Below are 22,115 nucleotides of genomic sequence, written 5' to 3' on the forward strand. Positions count from 1 at the left end.
TGTATCTTCATACTCTCTGGAAAATCAACACTTGTCTTGGTAAAAGTAAATTATTTTTTAATCCAAAAAAGTTATATAGTGATGATTTCACCTCTCTCTTGACCCATCATATGCTACAATGGCTGCCATGTGAATGCCACCTTTTAGTAATCATCTCCATTTTCACCATCGATAGCCCCAAATATTTCACCATTATCTTGGTTTCAGTTGACTCGGATAATGCCTGAATTATTGGATTTTACTGTGCAACCAACCCCCATCTCTCACCTTAGTTAAATTATCTGGTAAAGTAAGTCCAAGATTTGATTATTTACTTAAAAATACATATTCAAGCATTTCTCTCCTTTCCAAATAAAAATTTTGGGTTACCTTTTAAGACAAAGTGAGAAACCTAACAGTAAGAAAATAAAATATTCAGGGGTATCAAAGCTTAGAATATCGAAAATGATAATCATCTGGTCTCTATCATCGGTAAAAGTTTTTGTAATTTTCTTCTAGAACTCTTATCTTCTTCTATTTTCTTTTTCCAGCTTTTGGTTGGTTCATGAGATTCTTTTTCCTTTTATCCTATGAATCCAAAGGCCCAAAAAGCAGAGAGAGAGAGACTCATAATGACGCATGTCTCTCTTATTCAATAATCTCCCACATACAAACACCAGTAGTTACACAATACCAACCACACACATCCATATCATATCAATAACATCATATACACATATCGATCTGTCGACATACATTACACATTTTAAGTATGTATGTATTTGTATCTCCCAATATGAGATTCGGAAAGGAACCCTTTTTCAGTTCTCATTGTCACTCCCTGGTGGTCCAGTTTTTTTTTCATTAAGAACATAAGAGTTATGATGATATTCTCCTGACAAAATTCTGTAACTCCTATAATTGAACTATACGAATCTATGTGTAGAATATAAAATGGTGCTATATACTACTACAGGTTATACGATAAAAACCATGTGGGGAGATTCACTTCAACATACACTGCTGAGACAAGAAGATCTAAATGTTTTCAGCAACCCCTTTAGATAAAAGGGGTCACTACTCACAATACTCTCACAAGCCACATAGAATCACTCAAAGAACGAGCTCATTAAACATAACAATCGAACGACTATGCTACCAGCATTTCATCCTAAGAGTTGTATTTCTCTCCTAACTACCAGTTGAAGACAGAACATTGAGGATGAGAACTAAAAGTTTCGACCTTTACTCATCCGCAGCATGAAAAGCAAAGAACATAGCGAGTAGATTCTAGTGTACTCATACAATCTCTTTAACTGGTTTAGGTTAACCCAAGCCCATCTCATTAACCTTCAAGGACTTGCCAAAGGAACACAAGAACATGAACTAGTTTTTCCAAAGACTTACTATAAGCTGCATCATTATCTCTAAAGCTCACACAGAATGACCAATCCACTACCAGTTTTTTCTAAATGTAAAGTCACAAGCAACGATCTTTAAAGCTCACACAGAATGGAAGTTACGCATCAAGCGACTAAAGATCAGAAAGCATAAGAGGCACAATGGATTGAATTGCAAGAACATCATAGATATATATAAAGCCCACTTTGGTCCAAGCGTTTGAAACATCAATAGATATAACTAATAATCACTGAACAGTGACAAACTCTCTTTTAGAATCAAAGGAACTAATTCTCAGTTATCTTAATCACTAACCTCTTACAAGCTAAGGTCTTTAAGCATCACTATCACTGCTTTCATCATCCTCGTCGTTGACATGGCGGTTACTGAATTCATTGGGGATGAAAACTCCAGGCTGGCTCGATCTTCTCCTAGTCCTCGACGGAAGGATATTATCCAAATCAACCTCAGCCAAAGGATCATCGGAGAAATCGCTTTCGTCGTCTTCATCAAAACCTTCGTCATCTTCATCATCATCACTGTCGTCTTCATCATCACTTTCTTCCACTTCGATCATTTTTCCCTTTCCCTTATCCTCTCGCGAAATCCCTTTACCTTTCCTATCAACAACTTCTTCTTCTTCTTCTTCTTCCTCGTCGTCTTCCTCTTCATCTTCTTCATCCTCTTGCTCCTCTTCAGCTCCAACATCGCCGATTACGCCACTCTCAACCTCTTCAGCTGCTTTCTCCGATAAAACCGATGATTCTGCTCCAATCGTTTCCTCGGTGGAAGAATTCAGATTCTCGATTTGGCCACTTCCATTAGTTTCTCCGTCTTTGGACTCAGAATCAGCAGAATTCAATGAAGGATTAAGCTTCTGAGCCTTGTTTGTCACATTATCCTGGTCTTGACAAAACAGATCCGATTTTCGCTTCACAGGAAACGAAGAATCCTGTTGATTCTCAACATCCGCCATAGATGAATCAATCTTCTTACTTCAGAGACTCGCGATTTTGGTTTGAGGACGACGATTCAGAGTTAGGGCTTTGAAGCTGAATCAAAACACTCGAGCCAATTTAGTTTGTAACCCTAGAAGTTTTTGTAGGGTTTTACCGTCTCTGTTTTTTATTATTTGGATCTCTGAACACATTTGGCCCAGTATTAGCCCATTTACCTATCTTCTCAAAATATTTGGTTCTTAACAAATTCAAGCCTAACCATTAGTACAATTTTAATTTTGATCTGTACATTTTCAAAAACCGGACTCGAACCAAGATCAAATTCAACAATTGTGGCAATTTTAATGGTCGAGTCTCCAGTGTGTATGTGGCAGTAGGAGAACGTGCCGGGGGATATTAAACCGGCTCAATGCTACAGTCGTACCGGTTTGTTTTTTTACTCGTTGGTATATAATTAAAACCGGTTATCCAATTTGACAGGCAGAGAGAAGAAGATTTGATTGAAGTACAGATCCATCGGAGAAGAAGACAGAGAGATTGAAGATCAATGACTTCGAGATATTGGGTGGTGTCTCTTCCAGTGAAAGACTCTGCTTCTTCGTTATGGAATCGATTACAAGAGCAGATCTCTAAGCATTCCTTTGATACTCCAGTTTATCGGGTACTCTGATTTTTGCTCGATTTGGTCTTATTGCAAAATTTAGCACAGATCTTATACTATCTCTTGCTACTTTCGTGTCTACGATTCTAATTACGATCTAATTCCGTGAGTTTTGGTTTCAATTTCGCAGTTTAACATTCCTAATCTTCGTGTTGGAACCTTAGATTCTCTACTCGCTCTCGGCGATGATCTGCTTAAGGTAAAATTCATTTGATCACTGAGTGGATTTTATGTTTTTGATTTTAAAATTCCTCTCTTGATTGAGAAATTTTTGAGATTTGTAGTCGAACAGCTTTGTGGAAGGAGTTTCGCAAAAGATCAGGAGACAGATCGAAGAATTGGAGAGGATTTCTGGTGTTGAGAGCAACGCTCTTACAGTTGATGGAGTTCCTGTTGATTCTTATCTCACCAGGTATTTGTGATTTTCCGTCTCAGAAGGAGTTAATTGCTAATTTGGTGGTGATCGAATTGTTAAAGAACGAAACTTTTGTTGATTGGTGGACTCAAGGTTTGTGTGGGATGAAGCTAAGTACCCAACAATGTCACCTCTGAAGGAGGTTGTGGACAATATTCAGTCTCAGGTTGCAAAAATTGAGGATGATCTCAAGGTATTGTAGCTTAAACCTTTTGTTTTATTGTAAAAAAAAAGGAAGCTTCACCTTTAAGCAGAAAGATTAGCTGCATGAGACCGATGGTATAAAATTTGCAATTCGAGTTTCTTACGATGATCAAATGAATTGCTTTGGTTCAAATGGTGGTGTTAACGACTCTGATTGCACATTTTATTCAGGTTCGTGTTGCTGAATATAACAATATCCGTGGTCAACTCAATGCCATTAACCGAAAGCAAAGTGGAAGGTAATTCTTTTCTTCTCATATTTATACTATAAGAGCACACTAGAAACTGTGGGCGGTTTAGCAACAACAAATTTTGAAGTTTGTTTTCTCATCTATCTGATTTTTGCTTGAAGCATGATTTACCACGTGAACGTTTTAGAATAATACAAAGTTATTTTCCAGAATATTGCTGTTGGTCTTTATCGATATCTCAGCTTTGTTTAGTATCTTTGTGGCATTGTGGCTGATCGTCCTCCTTTTTGTCTCAGCTTAGCTGTTCGTGACCTCTCAAACTTGGTTAAGCCAGAAGATATTGTCGAGTCCGAACATCTCGTAACTCTCCTTGCAGTTGTTCCGAAGTATTCCCAAAAAGACTGGCTAGCATGTTATGAGACTTTGACCGATTATGTGGTAAATTTGTTGACTTGCTAGGTTTATTGAATAGACCAGTGGTAACACTACTGGTTTGACGTACCGTGATTTTAATCAATTTATCCTAACTTGTTTCAGGTTCCTAGGTCCTCGAAGAAATTGTTTGAGGATAATGAGTATGCCCTTTACACCGTCACTCTCTTTACTCGTGTCGCAGATAATTTCAGGATTGCTGCTCGTGAGAAAGGATTCCAAGTGAGTATTCTGTTCAAGTTCCTGATATTACCTCTAGAGTTACGTAGAAGTTAAAAATGATTACATGCTAGTAGGAGTGAAATTTCCTACGAACTGATTGTATTCATGGTGCAAGTTCAGAAATTTGGTTTAGATTCAAAGATTTGTTCATCATATATTGTACACCATCCTCTTCTAGGTCCGTGATTTTGAACAAAGTGTTGAAGCACAAGAGACTCGTAAACAAGAGCTAGCAAAGTTGGTTCAGGATCAGGAAAGTTTGAGAAGCTCTCTTTTGCAGTGGTGCTACACCAGTTATGGAGAGGTAGGTATCTACACATTGCTCTGAATAGATATTCTCTTGTAATACAATACCTGAATCTGTTTTGATCTTCGGTCTACATCTGTAGGTTTTCAGCTCCTGGATGCATTTCTGTGCTGTGCGTACATTCGCTGAGAGCATTATGAGATACGGTTTACCTCCGGCGTTCTTGGTAAATTAGGACTCCAAGCTATGCTATTTTAGAGAATTCCTCTACCCTACTATCTCCCTTACCAAATTACTTTCTCTTGTCTTTCCAGGCATGTGTCTTATCTCCGGCTGTGAAAAGTGAAAAGAAAGTACGCTCCATTCTTGAACGCTTGTGTGATTCTACCAACAGGTATGTTAAAACTCTCTACCTATCTATCGCTCTAGGTGTAGGATACATGGAAGCTGTTTAACATCAACCTTCATATTGATCTGGCGAAGAAAAATGTACTGATAGTTATGACCTTAATAACGAAAGAAATTGCAGAAGTTTGAGGAGAAAGTCAGGAACCAAGTAAAACCAAACTTGTATTAGCATGCAATGCGTTCTTGAGGCTAAATCTATTAATCAGAACTAAGTCGCTTTAGTTAGATTCATCTATTGATGTAGTGTAGTTCGATGAGATTTCAAATTGAGCGTTTTGGGTCTCATTGTATGAAAACAATGCAGTTTATACTGGAAAAGCGAGGAGGATGCAGGAGCCATGGCTGGTTTAGCTGGTGACTCAGAGACACATCCTTATGTCTCCTTCACTATCAACCTTGCTTAAAAATATGATGAGAGATGCTTTTGATGCCACTTCTCCTCTGGTCTTCTCATCTGTTATATTTGTTTGTGGTCTATAGATTTCACATTTATTTTTCGTAACATATTTTGATTTTCATAAATAAGGTGGAACTCAAGAGAGATGTTGCTGTAATTTTATTTGGCCGGAGTCTTTTAGATTCCGGCGAGTTTCAGACACTTGTGGAAGACAGAAGGGTTATACAGTTGTTAAAGCCTTTTTGTCATTTTGTGACATGGTTGATTTATTTATATCATCACTCTGTTTCGTTTTTGTCTGAAAAATGTTTTTGGCTTCTATTGGTATTTTCAAACCGATGTTGGAATGATCTGGAGATTAGCATTTAGCAATCATGCAAACTGGTAACATTTGTGGCTGAGTGAAGATGTTAAATTGGGCAGCTGATGTTTTATACTTTTAACTAAAAATTGATATTCTTACTACTTTAGTTTCTTGTAAGTTGTAACATATTACAGTATCTATCTTTTACATAGTAGAGTTTTTCTAATCTCACTTTACCCTCTTACAATATTTAAGCCACTGCATTTTCTAATTTTGGTTTCTTAAAACGATTTTTCTTTTGTTGTTTTAACCTGCCTAACGACTATAATCGTTTTCTCTAAATTAGTCATGGTTGCACACTTGTATTTTATATGAACAAAATATTCATACACATAAGAATAACAGTAACAACGTAGTATATGTTGAAGTTCATGTGATGAAGAGTAAAACAGACTCCAAGAAGGAACAATGAGGCTCTAAAAGCGAACCACAAAAGATTACAACATCAATAGTGTAGAAACCTAACAAGTATTGGTTCATTAAAACATAGAAAGGTACAGATCCCAACAATGGCTAGAACCAAGGAAATATCAGGATGGAGCCGCATTGATCTGCCTGAAATCTTCCCATTAAGCTGGCCTGAGCTTGGACCAGGCGCTTCTGGTTCTGGAACAGGAGATGTCGCTGTCTCTATTGGCCAGTCTTTGGTCGGAGAAGGGAAAAATGAAGACATATCTGGTGCATTGATATACGGTAAAACAGCAGGAGAAGCTAAGATTGTGGATTCACTGCAAACCAGAGTCCATTGAACCGATACAACGATCAAGAGAAACGCGGAAACTGAGACGCTAGAAAACAGAGCCATGGGTGTTTCTTTTTCTTCTGTTCTGCACAAGAAAGATATTTTACCAAGTAAGTATAAATAATAGAACAGAGAAGAAGACAGATTCTTTTGTTCCCATGTGTGAGTGTGCGTGTCTTACTAAGAAACAAAGAATTGCAATGAATATGTTCACGGACCAGAGTATGTGTCCTTAATTGTTTCACATGCTTATTTTTGGTTTCTTCCTCTTAAGTCATGTGATTTCATTTACCTCTTTTTCACTTCCACCACTAAGGGGGTAACAAGTAGAAACCTTAATGATCTTGAAGCATAATTCTGAAGTAAATGAGAAGCGGTGGAGACTTCGGCAACTAGCAAGATTGATGATATGGCAATGAGCTTTTTTTTTTTTTGTGATTTCAAGCATAAGAATTACATAAGAGGAAGCTTGCAAATAGAAAGAATCAAACAGAACAAGGTAGTGAAACATCAGCATTAACAAATCTTTAGCTTTTCTTTCTCAAAACAAACGTACAAGAGGCTCGTGGCGGGAGCATGTAATCTGCAAGCTTGTTGATCTTCTTCTGCAGACTCAAATGACTTGTGAAGGTCTTGCAATAATTTACCAGCTCGCTGTGTTTTCGAGCTTTCAGAGAGTAAAAGAATTTGATGATGATGAGGCTACAACAGTCTAAGATGAGCGGTGTCATTTAACCGCTTTACCTGCCACCCGGTTTTCCACGAATGCTGTAATACGGTCACAGAGGAATCCTCCACACAGATCTTATGTGTCATTACCGGGCTGCATCCAAGGATACCGGTAAGAAGACACTTTATAGGTAAAGAGTGAGTGAAAACTCCAATGCAGGTTGAGAGTTGAGAAGAAGAACTCTTGATGTTTATATCACCTAGGTGTTGTTCATCATTGTGATTACTAAATATCTCTTCACTACCCTCGTGATCACCAGTTGCATTCATCACCTGAAACCGGCTCTTCCCAGATTTCTTCCTTGTAAGAATTGGGCGATGAATAGAAGTAGCTAACGAGAACCCTCTGGAATTTGTGTGCTGTGTAGATGGAAGAAGTTCTGACCTGAGCTTCTCCGAAAGTCCTGAGACTGTCCCATTCAGAAACTGAACCATCCGAAACTCTACTTGTCTGAGTGATTCACCAGATGGAGCTGAGAAATCAGGTTGGCATCTTTCTATTAAACTTAGAGTTTCAGGTGTGTAAATCTCTGACCGATGACAGCTTTCCCAGTCCCCTAAACTCATCTCAACCACAGCATCCGAGACTTGCAAATGCTCCTCAGGAAAATTCATTTCCTGCAACAAGTATCAATGCAGCATTCAATCCAGAAATCATCCTACAAGCATCCTAACTAGTTCCATCGCAGTCTTAAGAGATTCTTACTATATTTGTTTGTTCTTATTACTAATCCATCACGCAACATTATTGAACCATGAACAACACTATAGAGTCTTAAAGTTGTTTTTCTTAGAATCATCAGGCTGATTCGATCTAACAAGATTATAGAATGATTTAGGTTGGTTTCGTTTCATGAGCTTCCTAGCTACTATACTAATACCTAATTTTGAAGAATTGGATTCCAATTTCACAGCCTTAGATCTAGAATTGAGAAATCGAAGAGTAGAGACTGTACCTGGCAAACAGAAACAGCCATGGATCTAGCTCGATCCAGAGGCGAAGAGAAGACGGAGGTGAATCGAACACCTTCAGAGTTTAAAAATACGGCTAGAGCTCTCGCCTGACGTTTCCCGTTGGGTGTGAGAGTAGCCACGTGGCATCTACCTCCAATCAGATCAGGCCTGAGATTGAGATCACACTCGCCGTGGCTGATGAAATAGACTTCCGTCACGGCGGAGCGATCGTGTTCCGCGGCGGAGGAGATACGAGAGAAAAGAGGCGGAGAAGAAGGAGGAGGTGGCGCGAGGACGTTGTAAGGATCCCAGACTTTAATGGAAGGTCCGATTCGAGGAGTTCCAAGAGAAGAGAGCTGAGGAGAGAGTGGAGAAGCAGAGGCGTGACAAGGAAGCATCTCAGGCTCTTGCTCGAGAACTTTCTTGACCAAGAGATTATCCAGCTCGATTCTTCTGTTATTCAATTCGCTCTCTGCTTCATCTTCTTCTTCTTCTACTTCTTCACCTTCGCTCTCTGCTTCATCTTCTTCTTCTTCTTCTTCATCGAGTAATTGCGAAGACTGTGATGACCCCATCGCCTTTCTCTTGAGTACTCGGAAAATGCAGTGTCGGAGCTTAACGCGAAAGACTTAGTTAGAAATTTTTCAGATCTGATGATGGGTGTGAAACCTCCAGGTCAGTTAGAGGGTTCAGAATCTTAACGACCCGGCCCAAACCATAATTTATGTTTTTTACTACTTAATTATTAAAACGAAAATTCAATTAAAATGTATGCAACTAAGAAATACAAATCTATTCAAAATGAAGTATCTAATATTTTGTATCTATTAATATACAAAATATATATATCATAAATCACGATAAACATAAATATATATTTACTAATCTTGATAGTCATTAATACAAACTGATTATCTAATTAATAATATAAAATTGAATACCTTCAATATTGATTATATATAAAAATTACTTAATATTTTTTTATTTCACACATAGTGCAGATATGTGAAATAGTTTCTCTCAATTATATTAATTAGCCAATAAGCTTATTTATACAAGAATGTTACTTGCATAGCAAGCAAGTTCTTTAGATTTATGATAATACTAAATCTACCTATTTAATAACAAGAATATATTTTACAATATGAATTTTACTTTCAAGTCGATCTCGTAATCCCCTAAATCTCCTAATAAAAAAATCTAGTATTTATAAAAGTGGGATGGAGAGTAGAGAGGATTCATTCATATCAAAAGAGAAGAAATCAACTATGAAAAAAGAAAAACAAGCGATTGCATCACAAAGAAATAGAAGAAGAGTAATTAAAAATAGAGGAAACGGGAAGCGATTGATTGCATCATTATCACAACGAAAGAGAAGAAGAATACCTAGAGGAAGAGGAAACGAGAAGGCAGTGTTTGCACCATCATCACTACCAAACGATGTTGTAGAGGAAATCTTCTTACGACTTCCGGTGAAAGCAATAATCCAACTAAAGTCTCTCTCAAAACAATGGAGATCGACGATCGAGTCTCGCAGTTTTGAAGAGAGACACTTGAAGATCGTCGAGCGATCACGCGTGGATTTTCCACAGGTCATGGTCATGTCTGAAGAATATTCCTTGAAAGGAAGTAAAGGTAATCAGCCTCGTCCAGATACAGACATTGGTTTTAGTACAATCTGTTTGGAATCGGCTTCTATTCTGTCCTCCACTCTTATCACTTTCCCTCAAGGATTTCAACACCGGATCTATGCTTCTGAAAGCTGTGACGGACTTTTCTGCATCCATTCCCTAAAAACACAAGCCATATATGTAGTTAACCCGGCCACTCGGTGGTTTCGACAACTTCCTCCGGCTAGGTTTCAGATTTTGATGCAAAAGTTATACCCCACTCAAGACACTTGGATTGACATAAAACCAGTAGTCTGTTATACAGCATTCGTGAAGGCCAATGATTACAAATTAGTGTGGTTGTATAATTCTGATGCCTCGAATCCAAACCTGGGAGTTACAAAGTGCGAGGTTTTTGATTTTAGGGCAAACGCTTGGAGGTACTTGACTTGCACTCCAAGCTATCGGATATTCCCTGACCAAGTACCAGCAGCTACAAACGGGTCTATTTATTGGTTCACGGAACCATATAATGGCGAAATAAAAGTGGTAGCTCTCGATATTCACACTGAAACGTTTCGTGTGCTACCTAAGATTAATCCGGCCATTGCTAGTTCAGATCCTGACCATATCGACATGTGCACTTTGGATAATGGTTTGTGCATGTCGAAAAGAGAATCGGATACGTTGGTCCAAGAGATATGGAGGTTAAAATCATCAGAAGACTCATGGGAGAAGGTTTATACCATAGATTTGCTTTCTTGTTCTTCTTCTTCTTTATCTGAGTTCCGCGATGGATTTAATTGGACACGAAAAGATTTGGTTGAGCCATCCACACCAGTGGCGATATGCAAGGACAAGAAGATTCTGCTCTCACATCGCTATGCCCGCAATATGATCAAATACGATCCCCAAATAAAATCTATCAGTTTAATTTACCAACCTCCTTTGTGTAGAAGATATGCTTCTTATTTTCAGAGTTTGATCTCTCATATATAAAATGCTTTGATGTATTTGGAAGCATGTAATGTAAGAAACAAAGCATTAATTGTTTGGATTGTTATATTATCCGATAGCATGCTGTTATTCATAAATCATAATAAACCATACTTATTTCGCCAAATGACACTATACTTACCAAAAATCATACTACTTTATGAAATGATACAGATTTTTCAAAAAAATGAGGACGAGTATTTTCGTTAATCCACACAAAAATCAGTTTCATTCTGTGTGTGGATGTAAAAGGAAGATGAAATATAGATTTTATCTTAAAGGGACCATTGCCTCGTTGTTAAAAAAAAGGGACCATTGCATCCGACATCTTTTATCCGTATTAATCTTGAAATGTTTATTCAATATACTTTGTTGCAAGATTTTTTTTTATTCAATATACTTTTGTTATTCATGTCAAAAAAAATTTGATTAATAGCCAATCTATGTAACAATCTAAACACAAGTTTGCCGCTACAATTAATATGAGTCTATGACACACATCACAAAGTTTTGAGAGATTAAAATTCTTTAGTCCCAAATACTTCAAATATAGAAAAAAACTACAATTTTTCTTTTCAAAATTTGTTTATTTTACGGTGACAATTTTTATGATTGCCAACCAAATCCCACATTATTAAGTTTTTCAACCAAACTGAACTGTATACTTATTTTGATTATTAACGGTCGGATTTAGCTTTAACTAAATCATCTTCCTAAGCTCTATCACTGAAATAATTCTGCAGACAAAAAAAAATGAGAGAGAGGTGGCAAAGATGAAGTGGAGGTGAGAGACGGAAAGCAAAAACAATAGTCACGAGAATCAACACCAACTCTTAAACCAAGATAGACCAAGAAACCAAACAGAGTAAATAAATGGTGGCCTTGACAACATTGAAATCCCCAAAAATCTCAACTTTTTAGGGTTTTCGAGCTCTGAAATCTCTCTATCTTTCTTCTTCAGATTTCTCACTTTTTTCTTCTTCATAAGATCCTCGTGATTCCACTTTATAACGTACGCCTCCTTTCAAGAAAAATCTCTCTCTATATTATCTACGTTTCTCTCGCCTTGTCTCCTTTTGAGGTTCCATTTCTACTTCTCTCCAAAATTCGAAACTTTTCCCACTCTCTCTCTCTCTCTACTAGTTTGACATGAACAGCGACGGTGTTTGGCTTGACGGCTCCGGTGAATCTCCGGAAGTTAATAACGGTGAAGCTGCGTCTTGGGTCAGAAACCCAGATGAAGACTGGTTCAATAACCCACCACCACCACAACACACTAATCAAAACGACTTCAGATTCAATGGTGGCTTTCCTTTAAACCCCTCAGAGAATCTGCTTCTTCTTCTTCAGCAATCGATTGATTCTTCTTCTTCTTCTTCTCCGTTATTACATCCTTTCACACTCGACGCTGCTTCACAGCAACAACAACAACAACAACAACAACAGGAACAGTCTTTCTTAGCTACGAAAGCTTGTATAGTTTCTCTTCTCAACGTCCCAACCATCAATAACAACACTTTCGATGACTTCGGCTTTGACTCTGGTTTCTTAGGACAACAATTCCATGGAAATCATCAATCTCCGAACTCGATGAATTTCACTGGCTTAAACCACTCAGTACCGGATTTTCTTCCAGCTCCGGAAAACAGCTCAGGATCATGTGGATTGAGTCCTCTGTTCTCAAACAGAGCAAAGGTTTTAAAACCGTTACAGGTAATGGCTTCATCTGGCTCGCAGCCAACTCTGTTTCAGAAACGAGCTGCAATGCGTCAGAGCTCGAGTAGCAAAATGTGCAATTCTGAGAGTTCTTCTGAAATGAGGAAATCGAGCTACGAGAGAGAGATTGACGATACTAGTACCGGAATCATCGATATCTCTGGATTGAATTACGAATCTGATGACCATAATACTAATAACAACAAAGGTAAGAAGAAAGGAATGCCTGCAAAGAATCTTATGGCTGAGAGAAGAAGAAGGAAGAAGCTTAATGATAGGCTTTACATGCTTAGATCAGTTGTTCCCAAGATCAGCAAAGTAACCAAAAAGATTCTTCCTTTTTTCTCTTTGTTCTCCTTAATAACTTCTTGTGTCACTAATTTTGGGTTGCAAATGTAGATGGATAGAGCATCAATACTTGGAGATGCTATTGATTACCTCAAAGAGCTTTTACAAAGAATCAACGATCTTCACACCGAACTTGAATCTACTCCACCGAGTTCTTCAAGCTTGCATCCGTTAACACCGACTCCACAAACGCTGTCTTACCGTGTTAAGGAAGAGTTGTGTCCATCTTCCTCCTTGCCAAGTCCTAAAGGCCAACAACCAAGAGTAAGAATAAGCTCAATTGCTTTCTAGTGGACAAAGCTGTATTCTTTAATTTTCTTAGTAACGCTTCTTTGTTTTGATATAGGTTGAGGTTAGATTAAGAGAAGGAAAGGCAGTGAACATACACATGTTCTGTGGACGTAGACCAGGTCTTTTACTTTCCACCATGAGAGCTTTGGATAACTTAGGATTGGATGTTCAACAAGCGGTGATTAGCTGTTTCAATGGTTTTGCTTTGGATGTTTTCCGCGCTGAGGTAATATAGTTGTTAAGATGCTATGCTGATCACTGATTAGTAAAACTAGCAGTCAAAGAATAGTTATTTGAGAGAATGATTAGTATACAAGTAACAACATGTTTTGTGTTTCTAATCAGCAATGTCAAGAAGACCATGACGTGTTACCTGAACAAATCAAAGCAGTGCTTTTAGATACAGCAGGTTACGCTGGTTTGGTTTGATTGCGAAGCAGAAGGAAGCATCTGTGTGGAACAGAGCTAGATCTAAGTCCTTGTTCTGTTTTAGTCAGCAATTTTCTTACTTAGTTTCATCAATTTCAATCATGTATGGAAGATGATAACTGTTTTATTTTAGCTATGAGAACATGTGTTTGGGGAACAATAGTTGCAACCTTTGAGCAAAATGCCATTGTTTCTCAATAATTCTACTTTGCTTTTCATTTATATGTTGTTTGCAAGAAGAGAGCAATGTTGATTTTCATTGATAAAACACACATGAGTCTGTCATGAGAAAAGGCTAAACAAAATATTAAGAAATGCACAATTCATAGGCAAACGCTCTGATATATCAATTTTTCAGAACAGAGATGAATCTCTATGTAAAATTCATATTCTTTATAAATGTCTGAGCTTGGTTCAGTTTAGTAAGATTTGGTTTGTGCCGTGGGCGACTGAAGATGTTAAAGACAAAAACATAATGGAACCAGATAAACTTGGCTAATTGGTAAGAATTAAAAGAAAATCTATGGTATAAATCTTCTCCCATGTGTCTTCTGATGATTTCTTCAGCCTCCAAATATTTTGGATCAGCTTATCTCCTTCTCTTTTCGACATGCACAAAGCATTATCCAGAGTGTATATATGGCTAGGATCTAAACTAGCAATAGCGGGAACTATCTTTGGCAGCAACCGGAATTTTTCTGTAATGATATCGAAAACTATTACTTTGATTTCAGCATTATATAGCTCTGTGAACCAATAAAGCGTCCCGTTTACAGATGCTGGCTTTTGGGCATGGTATATTCGATAACTTGGCGTGCAATTCAAGTACCTCCAAGCGTTTACCCTAAAATCAAAAACCTCACACTTGGTAAGTCCTTCGTTTGGACTCGTGGCATCAGAATGAGACGCATTAGAATTATAAAACCACACTTATTTGTATAATTTGCATCCATCTCTATTGTTTTGAGAGAGACTTTAGTCGAATTAGTGATTTCACAGGAAGTCTCAAGAAGATTTCCTCTACAACGTCGTTTACTAGATAGGGAAGTGAGAAATCATAATTCATGAGCAAAGCTTTTCTTGATGCATTTGCAACACCTTAAGAATATCTGATGGTTAATGATTTTAATCATGTTCATTGTTGGATAATCAACATGTCCAAAAACATGAGGTGATAATATGATCCAACAAAAGAGAGATTTCAAATATGTAATCAACTTAATGTCATTGACTTTCTGCAATGAGCTCAAGAAGAGCAATTGCTAGGCAAATTTTGAATCTTTGGATATGATGAGTAGGCTTTTTGAACTTTGTCTTGATTTTGATGTCTAAAAGATATATAAGTGTAGCCTCGTTCATTCTAAATAACAACAAACGTATAATGGAAGCAAAAATAAAAACACACATAATCGGTAAAAAATACAATGAGTTCTTTCTTTCATGCTTCAAAACGCATCAAAATAATTAGTAGTATTTTATTTAAATATGAGAAATCAAACTTGGAAAATAAGGAACAGATCTTAAACACAAAAATTGTCTGAAAAATGAGCAAAGAGATCCTGTTTGGGAATTTACCAGATTGCAGGTATAGCGATGTGAGAGTATGATCTTCTTGTCCTTGTATATCGCCACCGGTGTGGATGACTCAACCAAATCCTTTTGGGTCCAATAACATAATCTGGTCAAATTATATCCATCGAGAACATGGAAATGGCAATAAGAAGAAGAAAGCAGATTTATGGTATAAATCTTCTCCCATGCGTCTTCCGATGATTTCAACCTCCAAATCTCTTGGATGATCTTCTTATCCCCTTCTGTTTCGTACATGCACAAACTATTATCTATAATGCACATGTCAATATGGCTAGGCTCTGAACTAGCAATAAGGCTAGGCTTAGGCAGCAACCGAAATATTTCGGTGTGAATATCCAAAGCTATTACTTTGATTTCTGCATTATATGTTTCCGTGAACCAATAAAGCGTCCCGTTTGCAGATGCTGGCTTTTGGTCATGATATATTCGATAACTTGGTATGCAAGTCAAGTATCTCCAAGCGTTTGCCTTAAAATCAAAAACCTCGCACTTAGTAACTCTCGAGGCATCAGAGTTATACAACCACACTAATTTGTAATCAGTGGCCTTCACGAATGCTAGATGATTGACTGGTATCATGTCTCTCAAAGTATCTAGAGTGGGGTTTAACTTGTGCATAAAGATCTGAAACCTAGCCGGAGGAAGTTGTCGGAACCAACGTGTTGCTGGATTAACTACATATATGTCTTGTGTTTTTGGGGAATGAATGCAGAAAATTCCGTCACAGCTTTCAGAAGCGTAGATGGGATGATGGAATCCGCGAGGGAAATTGAAAAGAGCAGAGGATAAAAAACTAACTGATTCCAAAGAGATAGTCCTAAAACTAATCTCTATGTCTGGATTCCATTTTTCAGTGATGATCATGACTTTTGGATGATCCACATGTGATCGCTCGGCTATTTTCAAGTGCCTCTGTGAGAAATAGCAAGACTCGAGCGTCGATCTCCATTGTTTTGAGAGAGACTTAAATCTCATTAGGGCTTTGACCGGAAGTTTCAAGAAGATTTCTTCTACGACATCGTCTGGTAATGATGATGATGCAATCATTAGCTTCTTGTATCTTCTCTTTCTTTGTGATGATGATGATGATGATACAATCGCTTGCTTTTCTTCATCCATGACCATTGTTTTTCTTCTTCTTATTGATACGAGTGAATTGGTTTTGTCTTTTTATACACACACTTATCTCCAAATTCTACTCTGTTAAGGATTGATAAGGATTAGCCGGTTATGAAAAAGGAAGTTTATCATCCCACAAAATTTATGTTTAAATTAAAATAATAGAAAAGGAAATAAAAGCCAATTTCGACTAAGGAAATGGAAATACATTTTTTTCAGAAACAATTTATTTATTCTCTAATTTGAGTGATTTTAGCAAAAACGAAAAAAATACAAGATTTGCTAACAAACAATTCTGATTGGCTAAAACTAAAACCAAGACCCAACAAAAAAAAAAAAAAAAGACACTAGAAACGAATTGAAAGTTTGAACCTATATGAATTCGGTTTTCAGCAGTCTTGTTTAAAACACGTCTCAAGATAAGTTTTATAGAATCAATTATCGAATAGTTCTTCTCTATAGTGGAGAATACTCGTGAGATAAAACAGTAATAAGTCAAATACAGAATCAGATCCTTTTAGTGACTTGCTTCGAATTTGCGTTCTTAAGGTTCTTCTTGTTTTTGAGCTCTAACAAAAATAATTTATTTATTTTCATGTATAAATATTAAAACTGATTATATAGAGAGACAGGTGATAGTTAGCAGTGAATGCTCGTTGGTACAACTCCTCATTCTTCTCCGCAAAAATAGCAAGTTATTTAACAAACAAAAAAATTCATATAAACGATTTTATTTTTTTGTGACTTTTGAGATTCGTTAATTCTGGAAAATTTGTTTATTTTCAAAACAAGAATATGGATTCGTCATAAAAGCTAGGCTATGATCAACATGTTTCATACAAACAAGAACAGGGCTTTTCAAGAAAGTAGCATTCTCTGTTTCTGTTGTCTCAATCCCTTTTGATTTTTTTTGTGTTGGCAGATTCATCAAATGTCGGTTCTTTCTTCTCGGACAGGACGAGATCGTCAACGTTACGACAACAACTTCCGTCTCGTTTCTGGGTACCAACAACTTACACAACAAAAAATCATTTTGTTTTGTTTTTTTGTTTCTTGCAAATCTTGAAAATTTTCAAGAAACCCCAAAAATCAGAAAACAAAATTGTTGATTTTCTTGTTGTTTGTTTCTCTATACATTATGAACAGATGCATTCCTTATAGGCTGATGAAAGCTGACGAAACTGAAGAAGACTCAGGTGTTGACTTTGTAAACAAACTTGAAGTTCTTATGGTTTCATCTCCTAATCGTCATGATCTTGTCTTCCCAAAGGTCTTTTTTTGAATTGAAAAATCATCCTCTGTACTATCATTTGTAATTGCTCATGTTAATTTGTTGTGTATATTATTATCAGGGAGGATGGGAAGATGATGAGACTGTTCTTGAAGCTGCTTCTCGTGAAGCCATTGAAGAAGCAGGAGTTAAAGGAATACTTAGAGTAAGTTTACACCTTTATTAAACAAAACACTAAGAAAGCTATTTTAAAGTTTTTTGAATTAGATGTGTTTTGGTCATGTTTTTGTTTATAGGAACTTCCTTTAGGAGTTTGGGAATTTAGAAGCAAAAGTAGCACAGTGGAGGATGAATGTTTAGGTGGATGTAAAGGATATATGTTTGCATTAAAAGTTACCGAAGAACTCGAGGATTGGCCAGAGCGAAAGAATCGTGAACGAAGATGGGTAAAGCTTAAGATTCAAATGTGTAGTTATTCATATAAGTAAGTACAATGTTTTAACTCTGAGATTACTCGAAAATGTGCAGTTGACTGTTAAAGAAGCGTTGGAGCTTTGTCGGTATGAGTGGATGCAGAGAGCACTTGAAGAGTTTTTGAGAGTAATGGAAGATGAAAGAAGATTGAGAACAGAGGAAGAGACAGTGCATGATTCTTCAAAGCTAGAGGAGGAGAGTCAAATAGATCCTTGGTACTGTTTTGTAGTTAACTAGTTTTTCATATTCTTTAGCTAACGTAAACAAATTGAAAAAATGAGAAGTAAAGTGACTGCAACACATGTGACATGATATAATCTCAAATCATCTGTCTTGAATCTTGATATCTGTCTGTTTGAAGTGATAAAGATAGAGTTGTCTTTATATGCAATTGGGACACCAAATGCAAAAAGACAAAGGACATAGAAGAAATTACCTAATCACACACAAATCAATGCTTAAGGCTTGACTTCAAAATCAACTGAATACACTTAAGAATCCAAATCCCTAAGCTTATGTCACATGTTTAGTTAGGTTTCTTGACATTTGTACAGTTTTTGTCTGAGTCTATAATGACAATGTCCTTGTCACAACTTGGCTTTGCTCCATACATTCCTTAATATGAATCACCTCACAGACTAAAGTGTGGAAAATATTAAGCAAAAGGACAAAAATAGAGAAAATATGAAACACTTCCTTGTTTCTGCTGACACAGTTTACGAAGGAGAAATAAGTCTTTGGAGTTAAATTTTTGAACTCCCAACAGTTTCCTTAAATTTAATGCCAAATCCAAAAAGGCATCAATCAAGTTCACACACTCTTTTGCTCTTCTTACTCAATATAGAGTTTATATAGCAGCATAAGGAACCTCAAAGCTCAAGAGACTTAAAGAGAGAGAAACATTGATCTCTGAATATTGTGAACATGTTGAAATCAAGTAACAAGAGAAAAAGCAAAGAAGAGAAGAAGTTACAAGAAGGGAAGTACCTTGGAGTGAGGAGACGTCCATGGGGAAGATATGCAGCTGAAATCAGAAACCCTTTTACTAAAGAAAGACATTGGCTTGGAACGTTTGATACAGCCGAAGAAGCTGCTTTTGCATATGACGTTGCTGCTCGATCCATCAGCGGCTCTCTAGCTACAACAAACTTCTTCTACACTGAAAACACCTCTTTAGAAAGACATCCACAACAGTCTTTGGAGCCTCATATGACTTGGGGATCTTCTAGTCTCTGTCTTCTTCAAGATCAGCCTTTTGAAAACAACCATTTTGTTGCTGATCCTATCTCTTCTTCTTTTTCTCAAAAACAAGAGTCTTCTACCAATCTCACTAACACTTTCTCACATTGTTATAATGATGGTGATCATGTTGGCCAAAGCAAAGAGATTTCTTTACCTAATGATATGTCAAACAGTTTATTCGGTCATCAGGACAAAGTCGGTGAACATGACAATGCAGACCATATGAAGTTTGGCTCAGTTCTCAGCGACGAACCTCTCTGCTTTGAGTATGACTACATTGGGAATTATCTTCAGAGTTTTCTCAAAGATGTCAACGACGATGCTCCACAGTTTCTTATGTGAGCTTGTATTACCGATCCTTCAATTTATGTAATATAAAAAGTATTGTATCTTTCTTTAGTGTCAAATGCATTCCCAAACCAGAGTTGTGTATTAAGCAGAGGATGTAATATGTTTGAATCAAGTTTATTACTATAAATTATAGAGCACAAATACATAATAAACTCAGGAACTACAATTATACATTCCGAATCATGTAACAGTAAAAAATAATGGAGCAGACATCAAGAGGTTGTTGAGTCTTCACTTCCAGTTATTGGCAACAATGTCAGCCAAATCAACGACTCTCTGTGAGTAACCCCATTCATTGTCATACCAAGCAATCACTTTAACCATATCATCTCCCATAACCATTGTGAGGGAAGAATCAATAGTGGAGGATACATCAGAGCACCTGAAGTCAACAGAGACAAGAGGCTCATCACAGACGTCAAGGATACCTTTAAGCTCTTTCTCAGCTGCATCTCTGAAAGCAGCATTGACTTCTTCAGCAAAAGTTTTCTTGGAGACTTGCACGACTAAGTCAACCACTGAAACGTTTGGAGTTGGCACACGCAATGCAATTCCGTTAAGTTTTCCTTTGAGGTTAGGAAGCACAAGAGCCACAGCTTTGGCTGCTCCTGTAGATGTTGGAACAATGTTCAAAGCTGCTGCTCTTGCTCTCCTTAGATCACGGTGGCTCGCATCTAACAACCTTTGGTCACCAGTGTATGAGTGAGTAGTTGTCATTGTACCCTTTATGATCCCTAACAAGTTTAACACACAACACAATATTACTCAGATTTTTACAAGATTGCAACATAGCAACATTTGACTTTCAATGAGACGCTTACCAAATTTCTGGTCAAGAACCTTGACGAATGGAGCGAGACAGTTAGTAGTACAAGACGCATTGCTGATGATCGTATCTTCATGGCTGTAAAGTTCAGCATTGACACCAACGACATAAGTTGGGATGTCACCTTTTCCAGGTGCAGTGATAAGAACCTTCTTGGCTCCAGCCTGAAGGTGCTTCCCAGCACCGTCTCTGTCAACAAACACTCCGGTTCCTTCGATAACTAAGTCAATGCCTAGTTCCCTAAACATCATCACCAGGTTTAGATCTAACTGGGTTGATTCAATTCAAATGATATGAGAAGTGTTGTTTTAACTTACCCCCAGGGGAGATTAGATGGGTTACGATCAGATACAATCTTGATGATCTTTCCATCAACAGAGAGAGCTGAGTCTCCTGAAGGTTTGACATCAGCGTCAAAGATTCCAAGAGTTGAGTCGTATTTGAGGAGATGTGATGCTTGTTTAACACCACCAGTGTCGTTAATGACAACGACATCAAGAGGAGAGTCCTTACGACCATGCCAACACCTCAAGAAGTTCCTACCAATCCTACCGAACCCATTGATGGCTACCTTTATCTTGGCCTCGGTCACCCCTTTCCTGTATCCACCATTGCTTCTCATCTACAACACAGAGACAGAAAAAAAAAACGTATATGGTTAATCATGGCTGATCATGCCATGCAGCCTTGTTCATCATGGATAGATCTACAATGGTGGCATTAGACACAAGAAACAGCTCTTGAGTTTACAAGATTGCACCATAAGATATATAACACAGGAGCAATAGAGAGGAGTGGGTGAAAAAGGAACTCACTGCAGAAGTTTGGAAACTGACGAAGGAAACAAACTCATCGGAAGAAGATCTCTTGGCAAAGGGAAGAGCAGAGGAGTTTCGAAGTCCTGAGAACTCAGAAAAACCCTGAAAAAGTAAAACATGAGAGTATTTATGAGATGATGATAAAACTTGTGTGAAGGGCAATCAGATAATGTGGTTAGGAAGATGAAACAAAACCTGAAGAGATGGTTTGGCCACAGAGAAAGTAGCCGAAGCCATGGCTACCAGAGAGAGAAGCTTGTTGTATGATGTAAGCAGAAGAGGCAGAGAGTTGTAATATAGGAAAATATGAATTGCTGAGTTGGAGGCAAAGAAGATGAGATTCTGGATAGCTTTGTCATTCATTTGTATGGTTGTGGTTTTATCTCTCTTCCCTCTTCACGTTTTCTATGATTCACACATATTTTTGATTTTCTCACTTGGGCTTCACAAGTGGATGGGCTTCTCCATCATGTGGTCACATTTGATCTAGTGACTCGACGACATAGCTTTTCTGACATCTCTATGCTGCAGATGAAAATCACTGACACATTAAGAAGTGTGACCCTTCTTGCTCCTTCTTAGCCATTTAAAAGATTACACATTTTGTCTTTGTAATCTCAAAGAAAGATGTGTCATTATGTCTCTGTACCTTTTTGTTTTGCGCATTGACTTTATAGAAAGCTATTCCAAGAAATACAATAGGTACTGAGAGGTGTAACTAACTCTAGCAGTCCATAGCTCTAATCAAATACAAAACTAAACCTAA

General features: G+C 37.4%; 10 protein-coding genes and 1 long non-coding RNA gene across 17 annotated transcripts; 6 read left to right on the top strand and 5 right to left on the bottom strand.

Moving 5' to 3' along the window:
• Positions 1 to 1,507: 1,507 nt before the first annotated feature.
• On the top strand, positions 1,508 to 5,817 carry DET3 (vacuolar ATP synthase subunit C (VATC) / V-ATPase C subunit / vacuolar proton pump C subunit (DET3)). Its single transcript, NM_101154.4, has 11 exons — positions 1,508 to 3,000; positions 3,131 to 3,199; positions 3,285 to 3,412; positions 3,509 to 3,608; positions 3,791 to 3,858; positions 4,107 to 4,248; positions 4,348 to 4,464; positions 4,643 to 4,768; positions 4,854 to 4,937; positions 5,026 to 5,105; positions 5,424 to 5,817. The coding sequence occupies exons 1-11, from the start codon at positions 2,887 to 2,889 to the stop codon at positions 5,521 to 5,523; spliced, it is 1,128 nt and encodes a 375-aa protein (NP_563916.1). The 5' UTR covers positions 1,508 to 2,886; the 3' UTR covers positions 5,524 to 5,817.
• AT1G12830 (nucleolin) lies at positions 1,552 to 2,550 on the bottom strand. The gene has a single exon (NM_101153.3). It carries the CDS (start codon positions 2,354 to 2,356, stop codon positions 1,715 to 1,717), a length of 642 nt encoding a protein of 213 aa, NP_172743.1. The 5' UTR covers positions 2,357 to 2,550; the 3' UTR covers positions 1,552 to 1,714.
• Positions 5,818 to 6,134: 317 nt separating the features above from the next.
• Positions 6,135 to 6,910, bottom strand: AT1G12845 (uncharacterized protein). The gene has a single exon (NM_101155.3). It carries the CDS (start codon positions 6,683 to 6,685, stop codon positions 6,326 to 6,328), a length of 360 nt encoding a protein of 119 aa, NP_563917.1. The 5' UTR covers positions 6,686 to 6,910; the 3' UTR covers positions 6,135 to 6,325.
• Positions 6,911 to 6,996: 86 nt separating this feature from the next.
• Positions 6,997 to 9,067, bottom strand: AT1G12850 (Phosphoglycerate mutase family protein). The gene is made up of 2 exons (NM_101156.3): positions 8,308 to 9,067; positions 6,997 to 7,969 (listed from the first exon to the last, which is right to left on the bottom strand). The coding sequence occupies exons 1-2, from the start codon at positions 8,878 to 8,880 to the stop codon at positions 7,325 to 7,327; spliced, it is 1,218 nt and encodes a 405-aa protein (NP_563918.1). The 5' UTR covers positions 8,881 to 9,067; the 3' UTR covers positions 6,997 to 7,324.
• Positions 9,068 to 9,462: 395 nt separating this feature from the next.
• AT1G12855 (F-box family protein) lies at positions 9,463 to 10,976 on the top strand. The gene has a single exon (NM_001198047.2). The coding sequence runs from the start codon at positions 9,526 to 9,528 to the stop codon at positions 10,912 to 10,914; it is 1,389 nt and encodes a 462-aa protein (NP_001184976.1). The 5' UTR covers positions 9,463 to 9,525; the 3' UTR covers positions 10,915 to 10,976.
• A 630-nt stretch (positions 10,977 to 11,606) lies between these two features.
• SCRM2 (basic helix-loop-helix (bHLH) DNA-binding superfamily protein) lies at positions 11,607 to 13,954 on the top strand. 3 transcript variants are annotated; one of them, NM_101157.3, is made up of 4 exons: positions 11,607 to 12,945; positions 13,027 to 13,239; positions 13,322 to 13,492; positions 13,612 to 13,954. In NM_101157.3, the coding sequence occupies exons 1-4, from the start codon at positions 12,061 to 12,063 to the stop codon at positions 13,693 to 13,695; spliced, it is 1,353 nt and encodes a 450-aa protein (NP_172746.2). In that variant the 5' UTR covers positions 11,607 to 12,060; the 3' UTR covers positions 13,696 to 13,954. The 3 variants fall into 3 exon arrangements, with proteins under 3 accessions (NP_172746.2, NP_001320453.1, NP_001320452.1); NM_001332053.1 differs by having other exon boundaries at positions 13,322 to 13,954; NM_001332054.1 differs by having other exon boundaries at positions 11,621 to 13,239; positions 13,612 to 13,939.
• Positions 13,955 to 14,431: 477 nt separating this feature from the next.
• AT1G12870 (F-box and associated interaction domains-containing protein) lies at positions 14,432 to 16,413 on the bottom strand (the record flags this gene model as incomplete). Its single annotated transcript, NM_101158.1, has 2 exons — positions 14,432 to 14,539; positions 15,271 to 16,413. The coding sequence occupies 2 exons, from the start codon at positions 16,411 to 16,413 to the stop codon at positions 14,432 to 14,434; spliced, it is 1,251 nt and encodes a 416-aa protein (NP_172747.1).
• Positions 16,414 to 16,980: 567 nt separating this feature from the next.
• NUDT12 (nudix hydrolase homolog 12) lies at positions 16,981 to 18,647 on the top strand. The gene is made up of 5 exons (NM_101159.2): positions 16,981 to 17,409; positions 17,554 to 17,677; positions 17,760 to 17,843; positions 17,935 to 18,084; positions 18,167 to 18,647. Exons 1-5 carry the CDS (start codon positions 17,339 to 17,341, stop codon positions 18,347 to 18,349), a joined length of 612 nt encoding a protein of 203 aa, NP_563919.1. The 5' UTR covers positions 16,981 to 17,338; the 3' UTR covers positions 18,350 to 18,647.
• A 93-nt stretch (positions 18,648 to 18,740) lies between these two features.
• AT1G04983 lies at positions 18,741 to 18,978 on the top strand. The gene has a single exon (NR_138813.1). It is a non-coding gene; the product is annotated as an other RNA (long non-coding RNA).
• On the top strand, positions 18,974 to 19,696 carry AT1G12890 (Integrase-type DNA-binding superfamily protein; the record flags this gene model as incomplete). The annotated part of the gene is made up of 1 exon (NM_101160.2): positions 18,974 to 19,696. Exon 1 carries the CDS (start codon positions 19,037 to 19,039, stop codon positions 19,694 to 19,696), a length of 660 nt encoding a protein of 219 aa, NP_172749.1. The 5' UTR covers positions 18,974 to 19,036.
• Positions 19,697 to 19,740: 44 nt separating this feature from the next.
• On the bottom strand, positions 19,741 to 21,757 carry GAPA-2 (glyceraldehyde 3-phosphate dehydrogenase A subunit 2). 5 transcript variants are annotated; one of them, NM_001332055.1, is made up of 5 exons: positions 21,545 to 21,757; positions 21,347 to 21,451; positions 20,849 to 21,153; positions 20,527 to 20,771; positions 19,741 to 20,439 (listed from the first exon to the last, which is right to left on the bottom strand). In NM_001332055.1, the coding sequence occupies exons 1-5, from the start codon at positions 21,710 to 21,712 to the stop codon at positions 19,937 to 19,939; spliced, it is 1,326 nt and encodes a 441-aa protein (NP_001321059.1). In that variant the 5' UTR covers positions 21,713 to 21,757; the 3' UTR covers positions 19,741 to 19,936. The 5 variants fall into 5 exon arrangements, with proteins under 5 accessions (NP_001321059.1, NP_172750.1, NP_001077529.1 ...); NM_101161.3 differs by having other exon boundaries at positions 19,753 to 20,439; positions 21,545 to 21,703; NM_001084060.1 differs by having other exon boundaries at positions 19,789 to 20,439; positions 20,845 to 21,153; positions 21,545 to 21,703.
• Positions 21,758 to 22,115: the final 358 nt, after the last annotated feature.

This window comes from Arabidopsis thaliana (genome assembly GCF_000001735.4).
Source record: "Arabidopsis thaliana chromosome 1 sequence".
Taxonomy (NCBI): Eukaryota; Viridiplantae; Streptophyta; class Magnoliopsida; order Brassicales; family Brassicaceae; genus Arabidopsis; species Arabidopsis thaliana.

Coding starts and splice junctions, on each gene's coding strand:
- AT1G12850 (NM_101156.3), bottom strand. CDS start 8,880: ATGGGGTCATCACAGTCTTCGCAATTACTCGATGAAGAAGAAGAAGAA. Junction 7,970..8,307: donor TGGCTGTTTCTGTTTGCCAG/GTACAGTCTCTA, acceptor TACTTGTTGCAG/GAAATGAATTTTCCTGAGGA.
- NUDT12 (NM_101159.2), top strand. CDS start 17,339: ATGTCGGTTCTTTCTTCTCGGACAGGACGAGATCGTCAACGTTACGAC. Junction 17,410..17,553: donor AACTTCCGTCTCGTTTCTGG/GTACCAACAACT, acceptor CATTATGAACAG/ATGCATTCCTTATAGGCTGA. Junction 17,844..17,934: donor GAGTTAAAGGAATACTTAGA/GTAAGTTTACAC, acceptor TTTTGTTTATAG/GAACTTCCTTTAGGAGTTTG.
- AT1G12830 (NM_101153.3), bottom strand. CDS start 2,356: ATGGCGGATGTTGAGAATCAACAGGATTCTTCGTTTCCTGTGAAGCGA.
- DET3 (NM_101154.4), top strand. CDS start 2,887: ATGACTTCGAGATATTGGGTGGTGTCTCTTCCAGTGAAAGACTCTGCT. Junction 3,200..3,284: donor TCGGCGATGATCTGCTTAAG/GTAAAATTCATT, acceptor TGAGATTTGTAG/TCGAACAGCTTTGTGGAAGG. Junction 3,609..3,790: donor AAATTGAGGATGATCTCAAG/GTATTGTAGCTT, acceptor CATTTTATTCAG/GTTCGTGTTGCTGAATATAA.
- GAPA-2 (NM_001332055.1), bottom strand. CDS start 21,712: ATGAATGACAAAGCTATCCAGAATCTCATCTTCTTTGCCTCCAACTCA. Junction 21,452..21,544: donor TGGCCAAACCATCTCTTCAG/GTTTTGTTTCAT, acceptor TTACTTTTTCAG/GGTTTTTCTGAGTTCTCAGG. Junction 20,440..20,526: donor GGTTCTTGACCAGAAATTTG/GTAAGCGTCTCA, acceptor TAAACTTGTTAG/GGATCATAAAGGGTACAATG.
- SCRM2 (NM_101157.3), top strand. CDS start 12,061: ATGAACAGCGACGGTGTTTGGCTTGACGGCTCCGGTGAATCTCCGGAA. Junction 13,240..13,321: donor CTAAAGGCCAACAACCAAGA/GTAAGAATAAGC, acceptor GTTTTGATATAG/GTTGAGGTTAGATTAAGAGA. Junction 13,493..13,611: donor TGGATGTTTTCCGCGCTGAG/GTAATATAGTTG, acceptor GTTTCTAATCAG/CAATGTCAAGAAGACCATGA.
- AT1G12855 (NM_001198047.2), top strand. CDS start 9,526: ATGGAGAGTAGAGAGGATTCATTCATATCAAAAGAGAAGAAATCAACT.
- AT1G12845 (NM_101155.3), bottom strand. CDS start 6,685: ATGGCTCTGTTTTCTAGCGTCTCAGTTTCCGCGTTTCTCTTGATCGTT.